The sequence below is a fragment of the Podarcis erhardii genome (genome assembly GCF_964252035.2).
Source record: "Podarcis erhardii genome assembly, chromosome: 10".
Lineage (NCBI taxonomy): Eukaryota > Metazoa > Chordata > Lepidosauria > Squamata > Lacertidae > Podarcis > Podarcis erhardii.
The window spans coordinates 24,135,058-24,162,412 of record NC_138500.1 but is presented as its reverse complement, the minus strand read 5'-3'; the positions used below and the strand labels follow the sequence as shown (position 1 = coordinate 24,162,412).

The window sequence follows — 27,355 nt, the reverse complement described above, 5'->3', positions numbered from 1 at the left end:
GAGGTGGGGAAAGGGCCGGTGGTCGTCGTCTCCTAGCGAAGGCGGGAAGCGGGCGGGTCTCCTCCTAGTAGTAGCGGAGGAGGAGGAGGGGAAGCTTCGCCGGGAGCGCCGGCCTTCTGCAAAAGCTGACCCCCAGCCCGCATGGACCGCTACACTTCGCAGAGGCTGGCCTCCCTGGCCCTGCGGGAGCTGTGCACGTCGGGGGGCTGCTTGCGCCAGGACGAGCTGTGCCGGCGCGTGGCCCTCGGCGTGAGCGCGGAGCTCCTGGGCGCGCTGTTCCAGGACGCGCGCAAGTTCACGGTGGTGACCCGGGAGGAGGCCCCCTCGGCGGCCGAAGGAGGAGGAGGAGGAGATGGAGATGCCCAGGTCGTGGTGGCCACCACCGGGGCGCGGCTGTGCCCGGAGCACGGCAGCGGGAAGTGCCAGGGCGGCTGCCGGCAGCTGCACGTCTGCCGCTACTTCGTGGGCGGCGGGTGCCGTAACCAGGACGGCAGGTAAGGCCGGCGGATACCCCCCCAAAAATGCTTCATCGGTTATGGGAAACGGCTATGTATAGTGACTACTTACCTACTTTTAAAAAATTTCACCTATGATCTTTTTCTTTTACTACTTTATTTCTTTGTTCTTTTTTCTGATATTTTTCATTTCACTCCTTTATTGTGAATAGCATTTTATAGAGGTGTAAATAACTGTAAATATGAAAAGAGACAAAGTATTCTCTAACTTTTTCCCTTGGTTATACGTATTTTCTTTTGTTGTAAATATGTATGTTTTCTAATTTGTACTTAAAATATTTTAAAAAAACAAAACCCCAAGTACTTCATCGCCGGCGTGTTTGTTCGGAAGTTAATGGGGTGGGGTTTTTTACTCCATAGGGAGCGTCGTCTAGGATTGCCGTGGGTGGGGAGGGGAGGGTTACTCTCCAGGAAGGGGGTCGTGCAAGCGGGGCAGCGACCCCACGCCCTCAAATACTAGGATTGCTATTGAATGAGCTCTGTTTGGACTTGCTTCCGGGTAAACTTTTGAACCCAGGGTCGGGACCGTAAGAGTAGCAAAAGAATTGCGGTGCGTGGACGGGAGAAGCTGAACCGGTTTGTAGATCCCAAGCCCAGTAGCCGGATCGGGGCGGGCAGCTCGGGTTGTTGTTCAAGAGAGCATGTTTGAGCTGTGGGGGGCGAGACTCCTCCATCTTCCCCGACTTTTAAGTGTGGGGCGGAGCCTCTCTTGCTACCTTTGTTCGAAGTCCTATACAGTAGTTTATGTGGACGTGTAAGGAAGTACGTACGGTTTTAAACGTTGCCTTTTTTGCATTCTGTTAGTATGTGCAATGGAAATAAGTTGAGTTTATCTTCCGTAGAGGGTTGCATAATTTTGAAGAGCCAAAAAGAGGACACATTTGCCGACTTTTACTTTTTACTATGGAACACCATACTTTTTACTATGGAACACCAGTACGTGTCCTGTAAAAAGAGGACATATGGCAACCCATATGCGTACATATTTTTTACCAAAAGCAAACTTTTGAAAGAGACTGGCTTTCTTCTTTTTGCCAGTATGCAAATCATTCAGGTTTTTCACTATAAAAATTAAATTTGGTGGTCTTTTGGTAAGGTGTCTTTGTCATTTTCATTTAATTTTTAAATGGAAGTATTTAGCTTGCTTTTGTTATGCCCAATTCCCAAAGACTTAAACGACCAGTCAAAGGACAGTTTGTGATTATTGTTGCCATTAGTTTTACAGTACATGTTTGCATACTATTATTAATGTCTTTTTCTCTAGACGGGACTCAAGGCAACTGATAGATAAAAATGTGAACTACTGAAAACGTAGGGAAAAAACCTCAAAACCCTAGCAGGTTCCTATAAGGGAATGCAGTCCTTCAGACAGTTTGGACCTAAGCTGTATACAAGTACTAATACATAGTGCTGTAAAGGAAATTGCAACTTTGGAGTTCATGAGTTGTTTGTGGCTGCTAAAACTACCACCATCTATCTATCTTTTTCGCTATGTTTTTACCTCCTTGCTCAGGAGATCTTAAAACATAATGTGAACTCATTTTCCATGTTAGTCTGTTGCAGCAAAAACAACAGCCTTACAATGTCTTTTAAAAATAACCTTTTACAGTAAAATTATATAAGCCTTTGTGAGACAGTCCACTTCATTTTGCTTGAACTCATGTGACCCTGCTTGCTTTCTCCATTCATTTGTCCTGTCCTAATCATGCACTTCTTTTTCAGGCATCTCTCGAATTTAGGGTAATTCAAGATGATGAAACTCGATAAATTGGGCTTTAAAAAACAGAACCCGTAGTTTTACCTTCAACCTGTTTTTAACTTACAACTTTTAAAATTTTGATGTATATTTTATGTTCTGTGGAAACCCATTTAGAGGTTTCAGCAATTAAGCTGTATATAAATTAATACATATATAAATTATCCAAAATGCTGTTGGACAAAGATTGCTGAAACTGTAGTCCTATATGTACTTACCTGGGAGTAAGCCCCAATAAACACATTGATATTTATTCCAAGTAAACCTGCATAGAATTGGGCTGCATGGTTGATTACCTTTGGCTATGAACATGCAGCTTTAGTTCATCTTTGATGGTAAAAGCAGAATGCAATTACAAGCATGTTTAATGTTTTCAAAATTTACAGGAAGCCATGCAAGTTCATCCATGACTTTCATTCACTCCATAACCTCCCTGTCCTAAAAGAGCATGGGCTCGAAAGCTTAAAGGATGATGAATTGTGTCAGCTTCTGCTTCAGAATGATTCTTCACTCTTACCTGAGGTGAGGACTTTCACTCATGAATGATACTTTTAATGAATCTAAACAACCAGTGAGCATACCAGATATCTGGACCTTTGGACCCTTCAGGAACTTGATTAGAGAACTCCAGCTTGTACTTTATTTTAAATGAAAGTGATTAAACCATGTAGCTGCGGTGTTCTAGCAGCTATTGTAAACTTGAGATAGCCATTATACTGTGTGAGCAAAACCAACCAGCACGTTGTGATTTGAGTTCAGTGTGTTTCTTTCCTGGTGCAAGGAATGTGCTTTTTGCTTGGCTTAGAGAGATAAGGAAAAGGTTACAATATGCCCTGCTAAAGCATTGCAAGAATGTGATGAAATCCCTCTTTAATGATTTGTATGTGTATGCATCCCCCACATTCTTGAAAAGGATATGTCAGTTGGTTGTGTGTTACTACAGCCTTGCAAGTACAGTGGTACCTCAGGTTAAGTACTTAATTCTTTCCAGAAACTGTTCTTAACCTGAAGCACCACTTTAGCTAATGGGGCCTCCCGCTGCTGCCGCACCGCCGGAGCACGATTTGTGTTCTCATCCTGAAGCAAAGTTCTTAACCCGAGGTACTATTTCTGGGTTAGCGGAGTCTGTAACCTGAAGCGTATGTAACCCGAGGTACCACTGTCCTTCAGAAATTATTAGCGCAAATGCATGCCTCTTCGTTGGTTATTTTTGGTTCCAAATGGAAGGAGCATGTTTGGTAAATCTTCACTGCCTGATTGTCAGTATAGGCAATTGGCTGTTTACAAGGCTTTGTTGTTACTTAAGTTAGTTCTGCAGCTTATGATGCTTCTGATGTGCTGGAGATGTTCTCCACTTCAGAGTGGTGGAATACAGTGGAGAAGTCTTCACAGTTGCTTCCTTGCACCTCTTTGGCACTTTCAATGGCATCTGGTTGGCCACTGTCAGAACAGGATTTTTGTTCATTAGGGCATTCAGTGGCCTTAAATTGAATTTAGTTGATCTCTGCTATTATGGCTGGTTCTCTTTTGTTCATTTTTAGGTGGTTTATTTTATTACTATACATTTCTGCCCAACAGCGTCTCAAGGAAATGTACAAGAAGAAAAAAAATTAGGGCAGATTTAAGATTATAATACCTTGAGTTCAAGCACCAGTAGTAAAGGCGATTGCTGTGTTGCCTTGAAAAACCATATTGAAATTATGAGTGGAAAATAAAAATATAGTACAGTGGTACCTCGGGTTAAGAACTTAATTTGTTCCGGAGGTCCGTTCTTAACCTGAAGCACCGCTTTAGCTAATGGGGCCTCCTGCTGCTGCCACGCCGCCGGAGCACAATTTCTGTTCTCATCCTGAAGCAAAGTTCTTAACCTGAGGTACTATTTCTGGGTTAGCGGATTTTGTAACCTGAAGCGTATGTAACCCAAGGTACCACTGTAAATAAAAAAGTTTATATATAAAAAAAAATTATATAAATATAAATAAAAAAAGCTCAAGGGCCTTGGTGTAGCTGGATTTCTCATAATGAGAAGTAGTTAAGAGTCATTGGAAGTGTATGTTTAATAATGAAATGATGGTAAGGGAACAGCTGTCGCTCAGTGGTAGAGCACCAGCATTTTATACAGAAGGTCCCATGTTTGATCCCCAGCAGCTTCAGGTACGTCTGGGAATGTTTCCTGTCTGAAATCCTGGAGAGTTGCTAGGCAGTACTTCGTGAGAAGGACCAATGGTCAGACTCTATATAAGATGTATTAATTGCCACAGGATGCTATGATGGGCTTTGCCATGAATATTTGGAGGAAATGGGTCTACAAGTGCTTACTTCTTAGCAGCAATAGCTGGGAATGAAATGGCCATGATTGGAGGCAGGGTGTACCTGGAGCTGGTGTCAGTTGCCATTTTGCCTTGTGAACTTTCTTGAAATCTCACAGGCTGTTTAGTCCAAGACAGGGTGCTGGCTAAAATGTGCTGCTCTTCTAATCCAATTACTTCCATGTGTTTTAATGATTTTATGTACTGTGGATGTAGATTTTGGTGCAAACTGTAGTGTTTTCAGGTGTATTGTCATTGTTCTGAGGGGAAAATAAAATAAGTAAGTTGGAATGGAAGGCAAAGATTGGCACCTGTGGCGTGTCGTCTCTGCTTCACATTTGCTCAAAAGTAGAGGAGAAATCATTTTGGGGGTTAAGCCAGAGGGCCCTTGTTTCATTTTAGTAATACAGTGCTATTTTTCTAGAAAAAGTGGTGGTGGAACTCACCATGAACACCTCCCTTGTTCTCTTAGAATGGCAATGGTGCCCACCTGAGAGGTGTCACAACTGAGTTCTGACTGGAAAAAAAGCCCTGGTAATAGAGATGCGAAGCCTCCAGCCCCCCCCCCCCCCCAAAAAAAAACACCTGGGTTGGAGAAAAATTTAATCCACCCTTTCCAAGACTTCACATTTCTAGTAACAAGTATTCTGTTACAGAACATCTGTTGTGTTTGAATATTACTGTTTATTCAAGTGAGTTAGTAATGAAAGTTATCTAATTTTGCCTGGCAGCAAGGGATAAAACTTTGCAGCTTGCTTCCTCTTAGGGCATAGGCAGTGTTTGAAACAGATATATAAGCTCTGATCGTTGCAATGGAACGTCTAGGCACCTTTTTTACCATGAAATTTGTTATTTATTATCAAAGCAGTATACAACACATTAAAACATCAAATACAGTAAAACAAATTCAAGCTTCAATGAAGATATTTTAGATCCTTCTCTAAGTGACATTTTGCCTTCCCCATATCTATATACCTACTTAATTTATAGATCTGCCCCATAGCAGATGTCCCCTAGGAAGCCAGTGTGGTGTAATGGTTAGAGCAGGGGTCAGCAACCTTTTTCAGCCGTGGGCGGGTCCACCGTCCCTCAGACCATGTGGTGGCCTGACTATATTTTTGGGGGGAAATGGACAAATTTCTATGCCCCACAAATAACCCAGAGATGCATTTTTAAATAAAAGCACACATTATGCTCATGTAAAAACACCAGGCAGGCTCCACACATAACCCAAAGATGCATTTTAAATAAAAGGACAGATTCTACTCATGTAAAAATACGCTGATTCCCAGACCGTCCGCGAGCCGGATTAAGAAGGCAGTTGGGATGCATCTGGCCCACGGGCCTTAGGTTGCCTACCCCTGGGTTAGAGTGTCGGACCAGGACCTGGGAGATCAGGGTTGAAATCCCCACTCGGTCATGAGGCTCACTGGGCGACTTTGGGCGAGTCACAGCCTCTTAATCTATCTCACAGGGGTGTTGTAGGGATTAACTGAGGAGAGGGGTGAACCATGTGCTCCCTGGAGAAAAAAGTGGAAAATACTGCATTTTCTGGCATATAAGACTACTTTTTAACCCAGGAAAATCTTAACAAAAAGCGGGGGTTGTCTTATACGCCGGCTACAGCAGCATCTCCTGCAGCAACTCCCCACCAAAGGATAAAACAACAGCAAATTAAATCAGAGGACACCAAGCTCTCTAGATGAAGCAGAAATACGCTTGAAAATTGGCACCAGAAGCCCCTGGCCACTGGGAAGTGGAGCGGATTTCCAAGCCGGACTGGAGACTGTTTTTTTTGAATTTTTATTTAGTGTGCGTTAAAAGGGGGGTAGTCTTATATGGCGAGTATATCTCAAACTCTATATTTTAACTAGAAAAGTTGGGGGGTCGTCTTAGACGCCCAGTTGTCTTATACGCCGGAAAATACGGTAAATGCAATAAATAAGCTCATCTGCTTACCTGCGTAAGAAAGCTGGAGAGGCCAGCCAGGTGGAGATGTCCATTGCCAGTCTGGCGTCCAGAGATCTCCACGTGGTGCCTGGGGGAATTTTGGAACACTGGGCTGAGTAATACTGACACAACTGAAAGCCACAACTGAAAAGTCACCATGTTGGCAACTAGATTTGTAATTCTTAACATACTGGGCCAGTACGATAGGTTGGTAATGACACACATGGCAGCCCCCATGACTGCTGATTCTAGACACAGAAAGGAGGAGTCCAAGAAAGCCAAGTTACTTATTGCTCAAAAGCTTTTCTCCACAGATTTTGAGAACTGTCATTCCTAATACTAAGTCATAGCTTCTAACGCTTGAGCTCATGTAGCCGAAACAGCACCACCCATGCACAAGAAAAAGGTATGAGCAGACTTGAGGTTATCCCCAAGGTTTCCAGTTATGCAAAAAACCTTTGGGCGGGGGGCAGACAGCCCATTATAACTCCTTGGCATGGAATGTTGGCTGACTAAGTTGGGATGTGGAGACTGACAGCCAAATGGGAGGAAGTATAGAATGAAGAGACAGGAAAGGGAGGAGACACCCTGTGTCAGGCCAATAAGGACTGAGCATGTTCAGTGAGTGCTGTGACAAGACAGAAAACAGATATGAATAGAATGGAGCTCTGATTTTGTTCCAGGGCCACATTCGCATTGCTCTTGCTCCTTGAAAACATTTAGGCATTGCTACTCCTGTGTTTACATCTTACTCTAGTCTATTTGCTTTAAATGAATTTATGTGTCTTGATTTTTTCTTCTCCTCCTTTTTGTTGTTAGATATGTCCATACTATAACAAAGGGGGCGGACCCTATGGGTCTTGCACCTTTAAGAAGATCTGTGTCAAACTCCACATTTGTCAGTACTACCTCCAAGGAGAGTGCAGGTTTGGGAGTACCTGCAAGCGCTCACATGACATTACTAACTCAGAGTGTTATGAGAAGCTGGAGAAGCGAGGAATGAGCCATGCCACGATCACCAAAATTCCCTTGATCTACAGGAATGCATATGACATCAAAAATAGCTCAACAGCATCAACTAGCAGAGGTAGAGTGCTTCATTCTCTTTTATAACACTATAGAAATCCCCAATATTGCTAGTACAGTAGCTGCTACTCACTGTGAACGTCAGGAACAGAAGGTTAATAATTATAATAATTTTATTATTTATACCCTGCCCATCTGACTGGGTTTCCCCAGCCAGATCAATATAGCAATACTGTAAATATATTGATAATCTTTTGCCCAGTGAAGGAGATGGGGAGGCAGGGTCTGTAGCTGCTGCACTGCGAGTTTTAAGAGCTATCTTGGCTTGCCTTCTAAGAAAGGAGAAGAGAACCTTTCAGATAAAATACTGGGGCCATGTGACCAATTATTAAGTTGGCCAGCAGTTTGGACTTGCGAACATAGGAAGCTGAGTTGTACAGGAACAATAAAATGAGTAAAATAAATATGGCATAATGGTTGGAGACAGAACACTGGTCTGTTTCAGCTAATTGGTCTTTTTCACATCAAAGTAATAATAGAGTCCTTGGGAAGAGTTTTAACAACAAAACTTCTTTGTGGGCTGTAACCAGTTTCTTTAAATGCACCTCTGACTGATAAAAGCTCATTAACCAGAGCAGCTTCTTTCTTCATGAGTTCTTCATTGTGCACATGACCTAATGTTATATATCATATACTTTTTCAAAATATGCAAGAAATACCCTTATAAAGGACGCAAATAGGAAACTTCACCCATTACATTCTCCCACTCTTCCCACGCCTAGAACAGCATAACCACTACTTTCATGAAACATAATTTGTAATAGCTGTGAACCTGCTACCTCCTGTGACTAATTATTAGTAATTGGAAACAGATGTTACAAGAATGCAGATTGGTCAGACTTACTGTTGAGTCCATTAGGATTTACAGAGCTCAAAAGTAGAAACCCGGTATGCCTCACATTTACTTACTGTTACATGGGGATCTTGCCCTTTGTACAAAGACCTGTGTACTTGTTCTGTAGCAAAAAAAATCTTTTTAACTCCTCAGAAGTAGGCTTGCATTAATTAATTGGGCTTCCATGATGTGGTCAGAGATTTTGCTTTGATGCTCACCAAGCAAACATTCTAGTCTCTTCTGGTTTGTCCTATATACGTTAAAGGACAAGGATATAATAAGATGTATACATTAACTGATTGGCCAATAGTGTAACTTTTCGATACAAACCTGCCATCTACAGAATTGAATGCATTGTTTAAGTTGTAATGATTGTGCACAATATGAACAAGTGCCACATTTAAAATGTCTAGTAGGAATGACTATTATTCAAGCACTGACTTGAGGAAGACAACTCTAACACTAACTGGCTTTTCAGATCTTGAAGTACTCAGGAACCCAGAGCAGTCAAGATATTTATTTATTAAATTTGTATACCTCTCTTCATCTGAAAATCTCAGGGTGGTTCACAACATAAAAATACGAAAAGAGAACCCAAATTACATAATAAAATAAAAACAAACCAATAACCCCCTTCCCACGAACACATTTAAAAAGCCATGCAATGTTCATCAGTCAAAGGTTAAACCATAAATGTTTTCACCTGGCGCCTAAAGATAAGTAATGATGCTAAGAATAAGCTAACAAAACAAAATGTTGGAAGAAGTATTCATCATACTAGTTGAAGATTACATGCAATAATTTTGGGTTTACTTATAAAGCCTGCAACCCACTTGCACGAGCTTTGTAGTCCAATTACCAGGTGCAATCTGCAGGTTGCGAAACACTGAGCTAGAGTCTGTGTTTTCCTGCTTTCTCAGAAAGAAAATTGAGCAGCGGTCAGGTACCATCAACCACAAACAGCAGCGAAGATTCAGATTTTATATGCTTATACCACATTAGGAAAAGTTGTAGCTTTCAAGGTAAGTGAAATAAAACCTGTGTTGGATTCTATCAAGCTTTTCTTTTGCATGTGTGCGTATGTATCACTGTCCATCCCCCCTTGTTTTTATGCACTTTCAAACTTTGCAAAAATGACCTATTGGCATCATTCCCTAATAAATTATTATTTAAACTTTATTATTTAAATGCCTTGAGCCACTTGAAAAATAATGTCGGCTAGTTTGCCTAGCCTCTCTCTTTTACTTGCCCCTGCCTGCAACAGATGTACTTTGAAGAAGATCCCTTTATTCTGTGCTTGAGCATATGAATTGAGTGGTGTCACTTAAATGGCCCGACATGGACTATATGCAATAATAATTCCCCTTACGCCAGGGGTGGGGAATCTCTGGCCCACAGGCCAATATTGGCCCACCAGGGGAGTCCAGTTTGGCCCGTGAGGCCATTTCTCCTCCAATCATGCCAGCGTTTAAATCATCTGATGCCAATGTGTGACATCAGATACTGGCTGGGAAGGTAAGTCTCAGTCCTGCTGGGTGCTGGTTTGCAGGCCCTGGCAGAGAGCAAGATGAATGAAACCCTTCATCAGAGAGTACCGTATTGCTGGATGCTGCTTTGCCAGTGTGTTACTCCATGATGTCAGATGATTGACGTATGGGTGGCCCCACTCACTTGTCACTGTTGACCCACAGAGTGGCGGGAGACAAAGATCTGATCTGCTTGGTAGAAGAGGTCTCCCATCCATGTGTGATGGGAAGGTATTATTTGCAAATATTTAAGCATCCTTGCTATTCTGTTTTCTACCGTGTTGATTTATTAAGTGTTTACTAAACTTATTAGTTTACTTTTGGGGCTTAAACCCCCCCCCCATGTTAATGGCCCAGAATAAGACCTTGTTATACCAACTGCTCAATATTCTCAGTAGAGAGGTTACATTAAGTAAAATATTTGAATGTTGAATGTGTAAGTTTATGTCTAGAGCAGCGTTTCCCAAACTTGGGTCTCCAGCTGTGTTTTTGGACTACAATTCCCATCATCCTTGCAACTGGTCCTGCTAGCTGAGGATGCTGGGAACTGTAGTCCAAAAAAAAACAGCTGGGGACCCAAGTTGGGAAACACTGGCTTAGAGGCCATTAGATATACTGCTGGATGTTTAATGGTTCTTACGTTTTTACTGTATTTGTTTAAAAACAAAAACAATAGTTTCAAAGAAAAATTCCCTCTCTCAAACCAACTTTAAATAAAAATGTGCTGCTCTTCTGTTACTCCTACAGTAGCATTAAGTTTCTGCACTTCAGCACCATATTGTAAATGGCTGGCAGTTAGATTAACTGCAAGGTGACTAAGCTGCCCATATGACTCACTGCAAAGTAGGCAGGCTGAATTCTCAGCAGGCAGCAGTAGAATCAATTCTAATAGAGACAGGGAAGAATTAATATCTTTATACTGGCAGGGCTAAATCTGGACTATTATGCCATCAGCAACCATTGCACCTGGCTGCTTTGGAAGGTGAGTCAGCAACACCCTCTCCCAGAACTGCTCCAGCCATTCCACGCGGTTGTTATGTAACTGGTTTAGACAATATCTTCAGCCTGATCTGGCTTGTGTGTAGCTATTGGGGAGTATAAACCTGTCCTCCCCTCCCCCTTGGTCCATCTGGAGATGGCATATTCCTAGTGGTCCTAATATCCAAATGCTTTTACCTGTGCATAATATAACCTGTAGGCCAGTTTCGGGTGTGCTGTCCTACATTGCATGCCATGAACAAGGTTGTCTAGAGCAGTGTTTCCCAACCTTGGGCCTCCAGCTGTTTTTGAACTACAATTCCCATCATCCCTGACCACTGGTCTTGCTAGCTAGGGATGATGGGAGTTGTAGGCCAAAAACATCTGGAGGCCCAAGGTTGGGAAACACTGGTCTAGAGCAGTGTTTCCCAATCTTGATTCTCTAGCTGGTTTTGGACTACAATTCCCATCATCCCTGGCCACTGGTCTTGCTAGGTAGGGATGATGGGAGTTGTAGTTCAAAAAACAGCTAGAGACCCAATGTTGGGAAACACTGGTCTAGAGGATAGGTGCTTACCTTCCTCTTCCCTTGCGGTTCCTTTTTCCTTTTGTGTCATGTCTCTTGGTCTGCAATCCATTATTTTAAATTGCAAACCACCTTGAGTGCTTTGAGTACACCATATGAATGTAGTAACTTTAAATGACAAATGTCTCGGTTGTATTTGCATGTTCAGTATGAACGTAGATTAATCAATCCTAAGTGAGCCATGGATTTGCAGGCTTCCCTCTCCTCAACTGGATGGAGACAACTGGTTAAATGGAAAATTCTGAACGCCTTGTCCCAGCTTTCTCCCTGCAAGCATTTGTGGTTCGCTTCACATCCTGTGTGTTTAGCACCAGCCCCTCAGTGTTTCTTCTGTAAAGCCCATGGGTAGATGACCAAGGGTTTTAACACAACTTGGTTTTATTTGTCTAGATAAGTGTATTCGAGATCACTTCCATTTGCCATACAGATGGCAAATACTTAATGGGACCCAGTGGAAAGATCTGAAGGATATGGAGAAAATTGAACAGGCCTACTGTGACCCTGTTGTTGACAGGTATAGATACATTAATAATGCGTTCTAGTTTGGCTCTGAATTTTAGTGATACAGGTCTTTTTGCTGTTTGTTTATATTTTCTTTAGTAATTAACTCTGCTGGTGGATTACTACTTGAATGTTTTATTTTGTCTTTTTAATGGCTTAACTGCTTTTGTAGTGCACAGAGCCTTGATTTAAGCTGGTGGGGAAACATTTGAAATCGGCTTAGGCTTCATGTGGGGAAAAGAACCAAAATGCATTGTGTGTGTGTGTTTGGGCTCTTTTAAAAGTATATTTGTGCAGTCTTAGAAGTCATCTTAGATTCATGGAAGTTTTTTTTCGCCATCTTGAGGTTGAAAGGGAGGGTTCTAGGTCTCAAGATGGCAGAATGGGACTTGCAGTTGTGGCATCCGCATGCTTTTTTAACACTTGGGATATGATCTGACTTTAACCGTGAATAATATCCCACCGAAAGCGAGGGCAGATCCACACCGTACATTAAAAACACGTTCAACACACATCTGAAGCACATGCCTTCCCCCGAAGAATCCTAAGAACTGTATATTCATCTGCACAGAGCTACAATTCCCAGCACCCTTAACAAACTACCGTTCCCGGGATTCTCACGGCAACATCATTACAGAACTTCATGGAGCTAGTCAAAATTGACTAGTCACTATTGTTAGGAAGAAAGCTAGTCTGGGGATGGGGAAAAAAAGAACAGTGCTGCAGCAGTAGCCAACTGGGGCAGTTCATCTGTGAAAAACAAGCTTAAGCTTCAGGGAGTTTTGGGGAGAAGCACACCAGCCTCCTGGAAACTTCTTCATGAAAAAGAGAGAATTTGCAGTACAGCGTCACTGCTTTAAATGCTTTTAACAATGGAATTACTCTTGGTTAAGGGTGGAATAATTTTAAAAAATCGTGCTGGCTTGCAGAAAGTAGCAGATCTCGACATTATTAGTAGCAAAGAATATTTAGTTCTTTGGAAATCTTTTCAAGTGTACTCTAACCACCCCCACCCCACCCCAAAACCCAATTGTGCACAGAATTTACTACAACAGCGCTGCAGACATCGTTTTCTCCAGTATGACTTGTGGCATCGCCAAAATTAGACGGCTCTCCACTGCATCTTCTGTGACCATGGCTCCTCACTATATTCTCACAACTGATTGGATCTGGTATTGGAAGGATGAATATGGGGTGTGGAATGAATATGGAAAGGAAGTAAGTAACATGGGGTCATGCTGCGCTGAAGCAAGTCATATTGTGGTGACCCTTTTTGAGCATTGTAAACTGGTGCAGATAGACAAGCTTGAAATCTAGTTGGCATCCCTCTCTCAGCAATTGTCTTGCTTCACAACCTGCTGGAACATTTTTCTGCGTAGTCTTCCTTGAAGTAGATCAGAACTCTGTTTAAGACCACACCTGTGGGTCAGATTTATTTGTTTGGAACATTTCTGCCCAGTCCTTCAGTATTGCTATTCCCAAAACAAAATAGGAAGCATATATTTTTTTAAGTGCAACAAATAAAGCGGGAACGGTACTAAACAAAAATCAAAAATAACCAAGAGCCTTCTTGCTGGTGTTGCCACTGTTACGGAATGTTTTCCCCAAGGAGGCTCAGCTGGTGATGCCTTTGCAGTGTGTTTGGTGCTAATTGAAGATCTTTTTTTAGTTTCTCTGGCTTTTAAATAACAACTTCTGACTGTGGATTTTGTGCCTTTCGACTACCTGATTTTGCCGAACTTTGAAAATCTATTCCACTTAATGGAGAAACACTGTCTTGCTTTCTAGTCATTCCTTGCCTCTCTAATGTTCTGAGCAATTGTTGTAAATCCATCCCATGCATGCTTGCTTAAAAAGGGCGAATATTTTTTTGTACAGTCCAGTATATCTCACGCTTTAGACCCCTGTAGATTGTAAGGTTTCCTCAAAGAAAGTTCTTGGCTATCTATTTTTTAAAAGGGATGTGATTTCTTCTCTGCTGCTAGGATGTTGATCACTCTGCCGCCACAGTGTCCTGCTTTGACTTGGAAAAAGCCTATCAGTCTGAAGCGTCTCCAACACTCACGTTTTCAGCTGGAAAACACAAATACGAGCTTGATTTCAAAGGTAGGTCTCGTTGAATCAACTGAGGTGTGCTGAAATATAATCTGCTGGAACAGGGGCAAGGAACACTTTTGGGGCCAGATTTGGCTCGGCATGGGTCCCAGTTTTGCCTACCTGTCAGGCGTTCTCAAAGTAAAGGAAGGATTGAACTCTGATTAATAAGAATGCACACAGAGGCTTGAACCAGCAAGACTCTGGGAAGGGTGCGTATAATAGTCTTTGTCCACCCCCTGGCCCAGGTCGTTTTATTCACAAAAGAACTTTTTACAGAGTGTTCGTAAGACTGCATACATGACTGGTCAAGCAAGAGAGATGGGCAGTAGAGGAAATGGCCAGAGATGCACAGGGTTGTGGGATTTGATCAGAAATTATTGTCTTCTTTTTTTAAAAAAAAAAAATGTTTATTTTCAAACTTACGGCAGACAAGGAAAAAGAACAAAAGAAAAAACAATACAATAAACAATACAAAACACAACCTTAACACTAAATTAAACAAAACAACAACAACAACAATTTAAAAAACATATAGCATACCATTTCATTAGTCTATCTTTCATTCCCTTATTTCATCGACTTCCTCTCACCTCCCTTTTTGTATTCCACTTCTGTTACTTGTTTCAGCAAATCCTTTCCATCTTTCTCTATTTTTATCATTATGAATGTTTTAACATATTTTTAACCTTATTTTCCATTAATAGTAAAATACATATTTATACTTAACTCCTTATAGCATTTCTGCTAAAGCCATAAAGTTTCATTCCAACAATTTTCAAACACTCATTAATTTTACAATATTTCTATTTACAAACTTTAGACTTTCCCAATCTTCTACCACCATCTCTTCTCCCTGGTCTCGGATTCTGCCAATCATTTCCGTCCATTCCATATAGTTCATCAACCTGGAGATCTTCTGTCCGAGGCTCTTAAATCTTTTCCAAGTCCCTTCTGCAATTCTTCTTCATATTCTTTGATGCTGAAAATGCTGAAGGGCAAGTCTTGGGGAGGCCCCAACCCAGCCATGCCCCCATTCCCTCTTGACAGGCCAGCCAACTCTCCACAGCTAGAACCAAGGTCCATACAATATCTCAAATCATGTTTCAAGACTCCTCCAGATCCAAAGACCCCCACAACTCCAATCACCTCCTGACCCAGATTCAGAACCCAAAGGTCAATAAATCCCTGCATGAAAGAGTCTATCCAACCTTCCTTCTCCAGTGCAGGCAGGGCTCCAATCTTCAAATTCTGACTTTTTCTACATTCATTCATAAGAGGCCTCCACTTATAGTCCTCGATTTGCCTCTGAAAGGCTGGGGCTTCCACTTGTATTACTTTAGGTTCAACAACCACAACTTTCTCCTTCTCCCCAGTTTGTCCTGTCAAAGTAGTTTCCTGTATCAAATCCTGAGCAATTTCTGTATTAATGGTCACTTTTTGTCTCAAATTGATCACTTTTTGTTCCAAGTTCTCAAGTTTGGAATTCATAACATCCATCTTTTTATGAAGCTGTTTCAGCGAGTAGCTTATCTTACATAAAACAGTCACTAAAGCTCCTTCTGTCAACATTCTTAAAGTCCAAGGTCAATCTCTGATTCTCACAGCTCTTATCTTGCAGCTGGAAAAAACCCACTCTTGTAACAGTTTCAAAAGCTCCCTCTAGAGGGAAACAGTCTCCACTTGTATCAATCCTTTCATGCGCATTTTAAAATATAAAGTTAGTTTCAATTTTCAATTACTTTTCCTCCTTTTTGAACGCAGAAGAGGACAATGGAAACAATATATTTCTCTTATTTAGCCATCTGTCAACATGCTATCCGTTCACAGTCAATGAACTCTCCCAAAATGTTAATTCTGCTGGCAGCCCTTTTCCAGGTTCAGAGCAGTGGTAATTTTAATTTTTCACTCTCTCCTGCAGGCTCACTAAGTCCAAAATTTCCCCCCTCTTCTCCTGCTTCCAAGGGGGGTTTTTAACAGTTTTAACCAATGGAGATTTAATCCTTTACAAAATGCTTTCCAAGGCTTTAACTTGCAACGTCTTTGCTTCAATCTATTTACAAAAGAGGAAGGCGGACTTCCTGTTTAAAACCTTCCCGCTTCGATGCCAAATTAATGAATTTAAAGATCCAATTTTCCGTTCTACTCACGGGTAGTTGTTTAAAGTCAAATTGTCCACAGGAAAAAGTCAGCGCTCTCCGGCAACAGCGATGCGGCTTCACTCCGTGAAAGAAGCAGTTGATTCAAAGCACCGCGCTGCTCACCCCACTTCACTCTGGATCCCCAAATCAGGGTTTCCCCGCGAGTAGGGGAGGCGCAAAAGGTGCCAGCCGAATCCCAAGTTCACAAGCTTCTCCCGCCTGTGATTTCAACGGGTCTCCGCCTTCGCCGTGGCGGTCAGACCCTAATTTCCACGGAGCAAATTCCTCCCGATCGGAGGAACTCTGCCATTGCCTGGAGGCGCCAACCCGGAAGTCCCCAATCAGAAATTATTGTCAATTAATTAATGCATTGTGTTGACTGGGCTTTATTCATTGACCAGAAATTATTGAAACCCAGTCAACACAATGCATTCATCGTGGACACAATGGCTTGATGCATATTTTATAATTCCTCACAGTTATGCCACCTGACCCCACACTCTGGATATTTGTACACCTGTCAAATGTGATGTCAGGTGTGCAGCAGGTAGAGAAACAGCTGGATCCACGTCATGCATCGTATCCATGCAGATGTCTAGTTCTTTGGAAGACTTTGAAGTGCATTCCAAACCCTTTCTTTAAGCCCTGATGTCGACAGAATTCTCTTCCCTACTGCTGGGGGAAGCTCTGCCCATGAAGAAAACCGGCTTGAAATCACCACCCATTAGTTGATAGGTGGTGACTTCCAAGTCTGCTGATGAGCCCTGCACAGGGCTCTTTGTGAGTCCCAAATCCCATGAAACATTGCATGATGTCATTGTGACATCAGGTGATTTGACAGGTGTGTAACCTCTTGTCATATTTGGCCCATGGGAGGTAGGAGAGATAAGGATCTGGCCCACTGGTTCGATCAGGTTTTCCACCCCAGCGCCAGAAGTCCACCTGGTGCTGCCGTATACTGAGCTAGACCATTGATCCCTCTAGCCTGGTAATGTATACTTAAAAAGCTCTCCATAGCAGAGGTCCTTCCTAGCCATGCTATCTAGTATCTTTTTTTTACTGTAGATGCTGGAACCTTCTGCATGCAAAGCATATGCGCTCTACCATTGAACTAAGGCCACACAATGGCCACATTCAGATGAACATATTTCCGCCTAATAAGCCAAGGTATGAATGAGCCTTGTGTCTCTGCATGCAGCCCTTTACTTAGGTGAGCAAACAAAATCAGGTGGACTTCTTCCAAGCCATGGCTTGATATCCTTGCTTGTTCTGAAGTTGGTAACCATCATTTCCTGGTTTGGACTATAGTCAGTTGTTCCTTGGTTCATTTCAAAGAGAGAGGAGAAGGGGCTGCATGCATAGCCAGAAGCGTAATTCATATTTTGTTAAGCCAAGATAGAATAAAAAGCCTTCTGCTCAACCGGAGGGATTATTCTGTTTATTAGACGGCGGTGGTCTTTTCTAGGTGTTTAGATGGCTTCTGTGGTAGAGGTATAGAATGGACCTTGCATGGAGATCTATCTTCTAAATCAGGAGTTTCAGAAGCCAAATAGGCCTTCTTTCAATTTTGCCCCATATTAATTGGTTTCACCTCTGCTTCATCAGCCAGCGATGAAGTTTCCTGCAGATTATATTCTAAAAGATTTTGAAGGAAGGAATGTTCTCTAGAGGTTTTCTGGCTCTTCTCGGTTTTAGGTTATAAATTGGAACCAGTGGTATTCAGATCTCTTTTAAGAGTATAAATGACTTTGGCAGCAGAATACGTTTTCAAATGGAATAAATGTTCTTCTGTATGTAAAGGTAAAGGGACCCCTGACCATTAGGTACAGTCGTGGACGACTCTGGGGTTGCAGCTCTCATCTTGCTTTATTGGCCGAGGGAGCCAGCATACAGCTTCCAGGTCATGTGGCCAGCATGACTAAGCCAGTTCTGGCGAACCAGAGCACGGAAACGCCGTTTACCTTCCCGTCAGAGCTATTTATTTGCACTTTGATGTGCTTTCGAACTGCTAGGTTGGCAGGAGCAGGGACCGAGCAACGGGAGCTCACCCCGTTGCGGGGATTCGAACCGCCGACCTTCTGATCGGCAAGCCCTAGGCTCTGTGGTTTAACCCACAGCGCCACCCGTCTCCCTCTTCTGTATGTAAGCACTGTTAAATATTTCTTTGGCTTCCCCCTTCTCCCCAGCCATGAAACAGAAAAACCTGCGTTACCTGACAGAACGAAGTGTTCGAAGACGACCAAAGTTTGTGTCTGTAAAGGAAGTAGAGAAGAAGAAGAAAAGGTTGGTGACCAAAGTCTGTACTGTATAGAGATTATGCACTACAAAGGACATCAGTGAGGATTTCATGAAAGAAGGAAGCATTTAATGCTTGCTGTCTGCCTTTCCGATTGTCGCCACAACCTGTAATAAGGCCTGGCCACTGTGGGTGTTCCAGAGTTTTGAGTTCAACAATAGAGAACAAAGTGCACTGGGACAGGACCTTTGAATTAAAGGAAATCCTAAAACACCTAAAGAGCGTTTTGCAATAGTTGAGGGAACCAGCCAATCTCAGTATTTTTTCTTCTAGGTTGTTGTTATTTTCCCCTGTTGTGAACCTTTATTTTAAGCGAGAGGACTGCAGCTGGAGGCTCCTGGGAGAGAGCCTGTCCTCTAAAGCAAGCCAGTGTAGTGTCGGGCTAGGATCTGCGAGACCAGGGTTCAAATCCCTATACAGTAACGATGCTTACTGAGTGACCTTGGGCCAGTCACTCACTCTCAGCCTACCCTAATTCACAGGGTTGCTGTGAGCATAAAATGGGGAGGAGGGGAGCTCTGTAAGCTACATTGAGCTCCTTTGAGGAAAGGTGGGATATAAACATAAATAAATAAATGATTCTGGAAGGAAAAGAGGTGTGGAGAACTTCGTATCTATGGCAGGAGTGTGCCTTTAGGGCTGACCCAGCTCTCATCACTTGCTTTTCAAACCGACTTCCTATGAAACTTGACTTACTGATCAGGGTTTTAACCTCCTGATTAGTACTGTAGACGGAGAGGTTATGATTCTGGCACAGGTGTTTTGCTGAACAGGAGCTTTAATCCCTCCTTAATTTAATTGGTGTCTTTACACTTGGTTTTAAGGCAATATTCAAAACTTGAATGTGTTCACTTCGCCACATATTCACAGCAGGTGTGTGTTTCCCCGGCAGCTTAATATTATATGTAAGCATTAATTCTTAATTGCTTGATCTCTTCCCATTGCAAAGTGGGGCCAAGCAGTCAACAGGAGACAATGCGCACATTCCAGCTCACTGGGACCAGTCAGCCTTGCCAGAACTTGGCTATAAGGTAGGATACTCTGAAGTGTGTGGGGTCAGGCTGTCCCTGTAATGCCTCAATACCCAATATGACATCTTCCCTACTGACATTGTGTCCAGGCACTGTGCAAGATGATGATTAACTTCTGCCAAAGGAAAAGGGCAGCTTTAGCACTCTCCTTGGCTGATTCTATGCTCCAGAACTATTCGCTTTTACTCAAATCTTTTCAGATTAATTTAGTCTGATTATTGCAGAACCATAATTTGTGTTTTGGCAAGGTGATAGGATGAGAGATGTGCATTATTATCTATTTCCCTCCTTCGTAGCTTTCTTTTTTATCCCTCATGGCTTCCATAAAGTGATATCTAACCTATCCAGTAAAATTCAAGAACAAAGCCAGTAAAATGGAACATTGGGGAGCAATGCTAGCAGTTATTTACCCCTTCAAAGAATACAAATGTTTTGCCAGTCTCCCAAAAGTCAGGAGAAAGGCGAGATGCATTAGCCAAATGGTTTGTGGAGATGCAAAGGGTGTGTGTGAGGATACAGCATTAAATACTGTCTTTGAAGGGCTCCCTGACTTGATAAGGGTTCCCTGACTTTTCCCATTCAGGAAGCCACTGCACCAAAGAATTAGGGTGAGTGTAGATGAGAACTCTGTGCCTTGCCATTCAGAAAGGTAGCTAAAAGCCTACTGTAGGATAGCAGGGCGTATATCTGTGTTCCATATCTAGTAACATCCTGTTGCTGAATAACTGTGTTTACAAGGAATACTTTTCTCAAGCCTGATACCTTCTATACTCCTGAACCAACAGATAAAGATTAAAGAATAACAAAATAGGTCATATTTTAAGAACGATTCAGCATCAGTAATCTTACACTTTGCCCCAGAGATGAGGATGATCCAAGAGATTGTCCTTTAAGTGTCTGGTCAAAAACCTATCTCTCCTTCTCCCCCCGCCATCAATATTTAGGGGCCCTGCACCTCTGGCCTGCTACTCCAAATCTTCTTTATGCACATTTGGAATTACCTTTGTTACATGAGTTACTCTTGCTGCCGTTTTCATGAAGCATCTTTGTACCTTTTGCCTTGCAGCTGATCACCCTTCTCCCATCTTCCAAGGAGTACAGAAATGTCCAGGTTAATTTTCAGCGCACGATGCCAAATGCATTGATTATGAGCGTCAAAAGAATCCAGAATTTGGCTCTGTGGGAAGTATATCGGTGGTAAGTGCAAATTCATTGCTCTGGTGTTATGTAACTGGGTTTCTCTTTACTTTTCCAAAGCCCAGAATTACTCCTGCGTAGCGGAGATCTGAAAACATTCCCGAGTGCTGGATTGAAGTCCTGTTGTGTTCCTCAGTGTTTAAATACTCAGGCAGTGTTCATAGAATCAGAGAACTGTGGAGTTGGAAGGGACCACGAGGGCCACCGAGTCCAACCTCCTGCAATGCAGGGATATTTTGGTGTTTGGGCCAAGTAAGAAGGTGATAGGACATCCATGCCTAAATTTATTGCAAGCGTCTAAGCTTGAGATGGGACGCAGGTGGCGCTGTGGGTTAAACCACAGAGCCTAGGGCTTGCCGATCAGAAGGTCAGCGGTTCGAATCCCCACAACGGGGTTAGCTCCCCTTGCTCAGTCCCTGCTCCTGCCAACCTAGCAGTTCGAAAGCACGTCAAAGTGCAAGTAGATAAATAGGTACCGCTCCAGCGGGAAGGTAAACGCCGTTTCCGTGCGCTGCTCTGGTTCACCAGAAGTGGCTTAGTCATGCTGGCCACATGACCTGGAAGCTCCCTCGGCCAATAAAGTGAGATGAGCGCCGCAACCCCAGAGTTGGTCACGACTGGACCTAATGGTCAGGGTTCCCTTTACCTTTAAGCTTGGGATAGATCCAGGACCATAGTGTTGAGGAGGGGCAGAGATGGGGGCAGTTCCAAGTCTTTTTCCTTGCCGTTTCCCCATCTATCCTCCCTCCTTTTTGTTTCCCCCTTGGGGAAAACATACACATATCCAACCAGCCCCCTCTGAGGTCTCTGAGATACTGCAGATGTGCAAGTATCCAGGTGGTCGATTTTGCACAGAACTTCCCATCAGAAGCTTTGAACTAGACCATGGTGCATTTTGGAAGTTGGGAGGCTGCTTCGCCACCACGGCACAATGTTTGTGCCTGTGCTTTTGCTCCACAAAGACCCTGACTTGTTTGTGTGTAGATTTCAGTTCTGTTTCTTTTGCAGTAATTGAAACAGGAAGCAAAACTGAAAATAGAAAATTGTGTTGCTCTTCCTTTTCCTCAGAGTTTTGTCATTTTTGCTCTGTATATGAAACCAGTTTTGATAATCTGATCCAAGTGACTGCTTCTCAGTTTTGGAACTGGGTTCACATTGTTATAGGAATATATATGTGCCTCTCATAAGTGGCCACTATGTTTTCTACATATCCTGATTGGCGACATTTATAATGCTATCTGGCGCCATGTCAGAATACAGGAGAGTTGCTCTCTTGATTATTTCTTAATCCAAGCACATCCCTTTAGACTTGAGGTGGAAGAAAGTGATCTTAAGATACTCAAAAACAACTTCTGACAGGTACCATGCATGCATTTAGTTATTGGATCTGAGCTCAAAACACTGTTGAATTGTGCAAAATCACATTAGCGTGGCTGGGTTGGGCAGTTGGAAAGGAACAGGCAGCCTTATACAAAGCTCCTGTATTAGTTATGAATGTTTAGCCTCTTGCACCAAAACATCTGATGATGACTTAAGAAATGTGTGATTTACTTGCTTATTTACAGTGCAGTCCCAACCATCCATACTCAAGAAGTAAGTCCTGTTGAATTCAGTGGGGCTTATTCCTGTTGAATGAAGTTAGTGGTACCAGGGTTGCAGCCTTACTGTGTGTATAGACTGCTTGGATCTACAAAGGCTTCCATAGTGGTTTGCAATAAATAATCATCATAATAATAAATAATGTGTAAAATCTAAGGGCCAGTAGGCAAAAAAGCAAGACAGAGCAAAACACCAGAGCTTAACTGCTGAAGACGCAAAGTAGGAAACACAAGTTTTCATTCACTGAGAAGATGGAGTTCTGAACAGATGGGGGCACTACAGAAAAGATGCATCATTGATGCTATCTGGAGCAGGGCTGCACTGGCAAATCTTGAGCCCTGGGTGGATGAAGCTTATGCTAAAGCAGTGCTCTCTCTTGTCAGATCCTGGGTGTTTCTGCATTAGGGAACTTTGAGATATTTGCTTCTTTGTAGGCAGAAAGAACAAATGAAGAAGGCAAATGGGGGAAAGGATGTGGATGAAAGACAGTTATTTCACGGGACCAAAAATGACCACATTGATGCTATCTGCCAGCAGAACTTTGATTGGAGGATCTGCGGCGTCCACGGCACAGCCTATGGCAAAGGTAACTTCATTCTGTTAAAACTATCGTGCAGAAGGAAAAGTGGATTGTTTATAATTTAAGGGTGGGAAAGGGTGGTTTGCAAAGAACGGTGAGACTTATAGGGAAGTGTGCTTTAGATTGCTGTCTTAGAGGCAGGACAGTGAGCAGCCTAGATGGGCAGCTGATGTGAGAAAACTTGAAGAACATTCTACTTTTTGGCCTTACAGTAAAGCTTCTATTGGATGATTTGCTAATGTTGCATCTGCTGTACCACCTTGAACTAATAGTCAGTAGCCTTACTCTGCGCTGTGTCTTTTTTGTCTCTTTCCACTCCCTCTCCCCTTTGCAGGAAGCTACTTTGCAAGAGATGCTTCATATTCCGATAACTACACCAAAAGCAATTCTTCTGTCAAGACCATGTTTCTGGCCAGAGTGTTGGTTGGGGAGTTTACGAATGGTGTGTCTTCCTACCTCCGCCCTCCTGCCAAAGACAGCCAGAACTCAGTCTTCTATGACAGTTGTGTGAATAGCACCCAGAATCCATCCATCTTTGTCATTTTTGAGAAGCACCAGATCTATCCCGAATACCTCATAGAATACAGAAATTAGGAGGAGCTTTACTTTGGAGCGTATAACATTGCTTATCTGTCTTGCGGACCGCTTTCAGCAGACATTTTATATTAGGAATGTGGTGTTTTACTTATTGAGATACAAATATTTTAAAAGTGTTCCTGGTTAATTTGGGCAGCCTTTTTTTAAAAAAACAAACAAACACCAAACCATAATTGTTTTAATGTAAGTTCCTGACACATCTGTGGGTGGTAAGCACCTCGTTAGAAAAGACCTACTTTCTCTTTCACAGGAGGGAATGACTTCTTTGAGATGGTCTCAAAGCAATTCTTCCTTCACCACGGCTATTATTTTATTTGTGAGCATAAGATTTGATTGATTAATCATACAAGCTTTAATTGACTAAGACTATGTTAGTGAGAGGGAGGCGGGTGGCGCTGTGGGTTAAACCACTGAGCCTCTTGAGCTTGCCGATCAGAAGGTCGGCGATTCAAATCCCCACGACGGGGTGAGCTCCCGTTGCTCTGTCCCAGCTCCTGCCAACCTAGCAGTTCAAAAGCACGCCAGTGCAAGTAGATAAATAGGTACCACTCCAGCGGGAAGGTAAACGCCGTTTCCGTGCGCTGCTCTGGTTCGCCAGAAGTGGCTTAGTCATGCTGGCCACATGACCCGGAAGCTGTACGCCGGCTCCCTCAGCCAGTAAAGCGAGATGAGCGCCGCAACCCCAGAGTCGCCCGCGACTGGATCTAACGACCAGGGGTCCCTTTACCTATGTTAGTGAAGTGCAACAGGTCTTATGTGAAACCTCTTGAAATGGTTGTGTAATGACTTGCTACGCAGTCCAGAGACCACTGCCTCCATTTCTACCTGCCCCGCCCCCTGCAGGATGCACCTTGAAGCTTGATATCATTAGTGCAGCTTGTGAGTGTCATTTATTTTCATTCCCAACAGTGGAATATTTTGTGTGGCTTGGGTCAGTAGTACTTTATGACTCTAGGCAATGACTGCTGTTTTCCATCAGCAAGCCAAATGCCACAGCTTACTCTCCTATGACTTTTCTGCCCTTTTATTTTAGCAGTGTTGATTCCAGTTCTTCCTTGGGACATTGTAGTTTCTCCTTCTTTGGAGGCTTTTAAGCAGAGATTGGATGGCCATCTGTCATGGGTACTTTAACTGAGATTCCTGCATTGCAGGGGGTTGGGCTAGATGACCCTTCCAACTCCATGCTATAACAAAATGTGCTCACTAGGATTTCCCTTTCCTGAAACAGTGCCCCCTTAGTTTATCTGCATGACAGCCTTCATCATAAGCAACCTGGGGAAATCAGTATTGGAAAAGTTTTGGAAACGCGCCATTGCATATATACATGTGCTATATCAACAAAGATGGCTTTAATCTGGCTGCAATAGTTTGGGCATGCGGAAGCTAAGGAACAATCGGGAGATCACTACAAACTCCTGGCTGTTCCTCTGAAATCCTGCCCTTTCCCAACCCACTCCTGAAGTTTAGCTGTTATAGCTTGGTGGATAGAGTTGGCTGGATGCATCATTTAACTTAAGCCCATTGAGGGGCTTAACTGTTTGAATAACTGATTAATACTGGGATTGGTTTTTTAAACGGCTCAGTTTTTAAGCAGTGAATGTGTTTTGCTGGTCTTGCGTTGAGTTTCTCAAGACACTGTTGAAACTCTAGTTGACATGCTCTCTAGCTTATAGCTGCAAAGCATTTCAATATTGTGAGATTCGAGTGGATACTGTCTGGTATCATTTGCATCGATCCTTTTCTCGCAATGCATCTGTCTTAAGTGAATTAAAACGACTGGAATTAGAAAGGCTCCTGAGTTTGTGGTGCTGTTTTTGCTTTTTAAGATCTCTGTTTCTGTGTTCCGTAAGTTGCCCCACAGCAGGACAACACCACTTAATGTTCATCTGGCATCAATAGATATGCTGCATACAGGATGTGAATTACATTGTTGCAACTAGGGCTGTAGAGAGAAAATAATATTTGAAGAAAGAGGAGTAGCAAAGAGAGGTGGTTGGTTGGCATTAACCAGGATAAAGTATGGAAGCCATTAGTTCATGGGCAATCGAGTAAATAACTTTTCTTGAAAAGATGTTATTTTGGGGGACTGGAAAGAGAAACTAGGGGCTTGCCTAGAAAGGGAGAATGATATAATCCAGAGAGCCGTATACAGAAGCTGCTTTGGGCATGTTGATGTCTCTGGATTAGTGGGTGTTGGGAGTACAGTAGATGGACATCCTAATGTAAAGGTGACCCATTCATACTTCATTGTTTTCACTTGGATGTTCTTTCTGGTGCAACTAATTACATATAACTTTGTGCTGCTAGAGTTGGATTGGGGCCACGGAAGATGTTTCCAGTAGGAGAAAGTACTGCCATCGGTCAGAGGTGCTCTGTAGGGCTACAATAAAAAGATATCCATGCGAGTTTGGGGAGAGTTGTGATGAAGATGGGCTGCCTCTGCCATAGGATAAAATAGCACCACAAAGAAACACAGGAAAAACGATAAGTATATACAAACTCTTTCAAAATACCTTTATTTTGTAAATGTAAAAAATTGTCAATTAGACAGTAAAAGCAAATATACAAATGCTTCACATTTAGTAATCGATAATAGCAGTTTAAATGCTTGTTTACTCAGAAAAGTATTGTTATAGTCATCTATGAAGAAGCACAGTTCCTTTCCCCGATTATTTTTAAATGTGCAGTTTAAAGCAGAGACAAAAGAATTCATTGAAGATGCTTCATTGTAATAATCATAGCAACTAAAATAATCACTCTGTCACAGCAACAGGTTTTCTGCTTTTCTTTCTGGCAATTAGCCACAAATCCATGTGAAAAGCATCTTGTATGGAGCAAACTTCAGCCAAAACAACACACATCCCAAAAAATCTATATTTTGGCCCCCTTCTCCTCCCTGAGATCTTAATGTGGAAGTTTCATAGTAGAGTTCTGCCACCCTGAAACTTGATAACACTTTGAGCTTTCAGGAGTTGTGTTGCCATTTGCCATGTCTATAGTGCTTACTGCGCATGCTGTAATTATCCAATGAACAAATTAATGTGATGTGTTGACTTTCTCGTTGCCAACTACCTTGTGGCTGAGCAAGTGGGAGCTGAGCTGTAGATCTTTAATCATATATGTCTGTCTAGTTCAGGCATCAGAAGAGGGCTAGGAGGAGATGCCTGATGCAAATATCAAAAAGGGGTATGCAGATGATGCAGGGCTTCACCTGTTTTGTCTCCTTGGTTAACAGAATTACCTCCCCGCACCCATCCTTCATAGTTGGCTCTGATCCCAGAAGTGAGACAGCCTTGGGAGAAAAAAGCGTGATGCAGTGGAATAGGGAATAGTGGAGTTTATTTTTGAGAGGCTCTGCTCCCCTCACTGACGTACCTGTTTCATTGTTAATAGTTGAGGCGTGCACACCACTGTATTGCTAATAATAATTTTATTTTAAAAAAAATAATATTTATTCAACTTTTAAAGATTACAAAGAGAAAAAACAAAAAAGAGAAAAACAAGAAAAGACAGAAAAAATGCAAGCAATTAAAAAAAAAAACCACACAGATCAAACCTTTACATAACTTTCTTTCCTTTGCTTATTTCCTTGACCTCCTCACACCTCCCTTTTTTGTATTCTAGTTCAATTAGATATTTCAGCAAATCCTTTCCAGCTTTGTTTTTATCCTATTAATTTATTTTAATATACTGTAGTTTTACATTCTCGTCTTTCACCAATAAACAAATCCATTTTTACCTAATCCTTTATATCATTTCTGCTAAAAGCACATTACTT

General features: G+C 42.5%; 1 protein-coding gene across 1 annotated transcript; it reads left to right on the top strand.

Moving 5' to 3' along the window:
• LOC309351329 (protein mono-ADP-ribosyltransferase PARP12-like) lies at nt 1-27,008 on the top strand. The gene is made up of 12 exons (XM_081878907.1): nt 1-494; nt 2,658-2,793; nt 7,350-7,617; nt 9,372-9,473; nt 11,932-12,055; nt 13,083-13,260; nt 14,028-14,148; nt 18,464-18,560; nt 19,523-19,604; nt 20,671-20,801; nt 22,835-22,986; nt 23,315-27,008. Exons 1-12 carry the CDS (start codon nt 142-144, stop codon nt 23,572-23,574), a joined length of 2,004 nt encoding a protein of 667 aa, XP_081735033.1. The 5' UTR covers nt 1-141; the 3' UTR covers nt 23,575-27,008.
• Nucleotides 27,009-27,355: the final 347 nt, after the last annotated feature.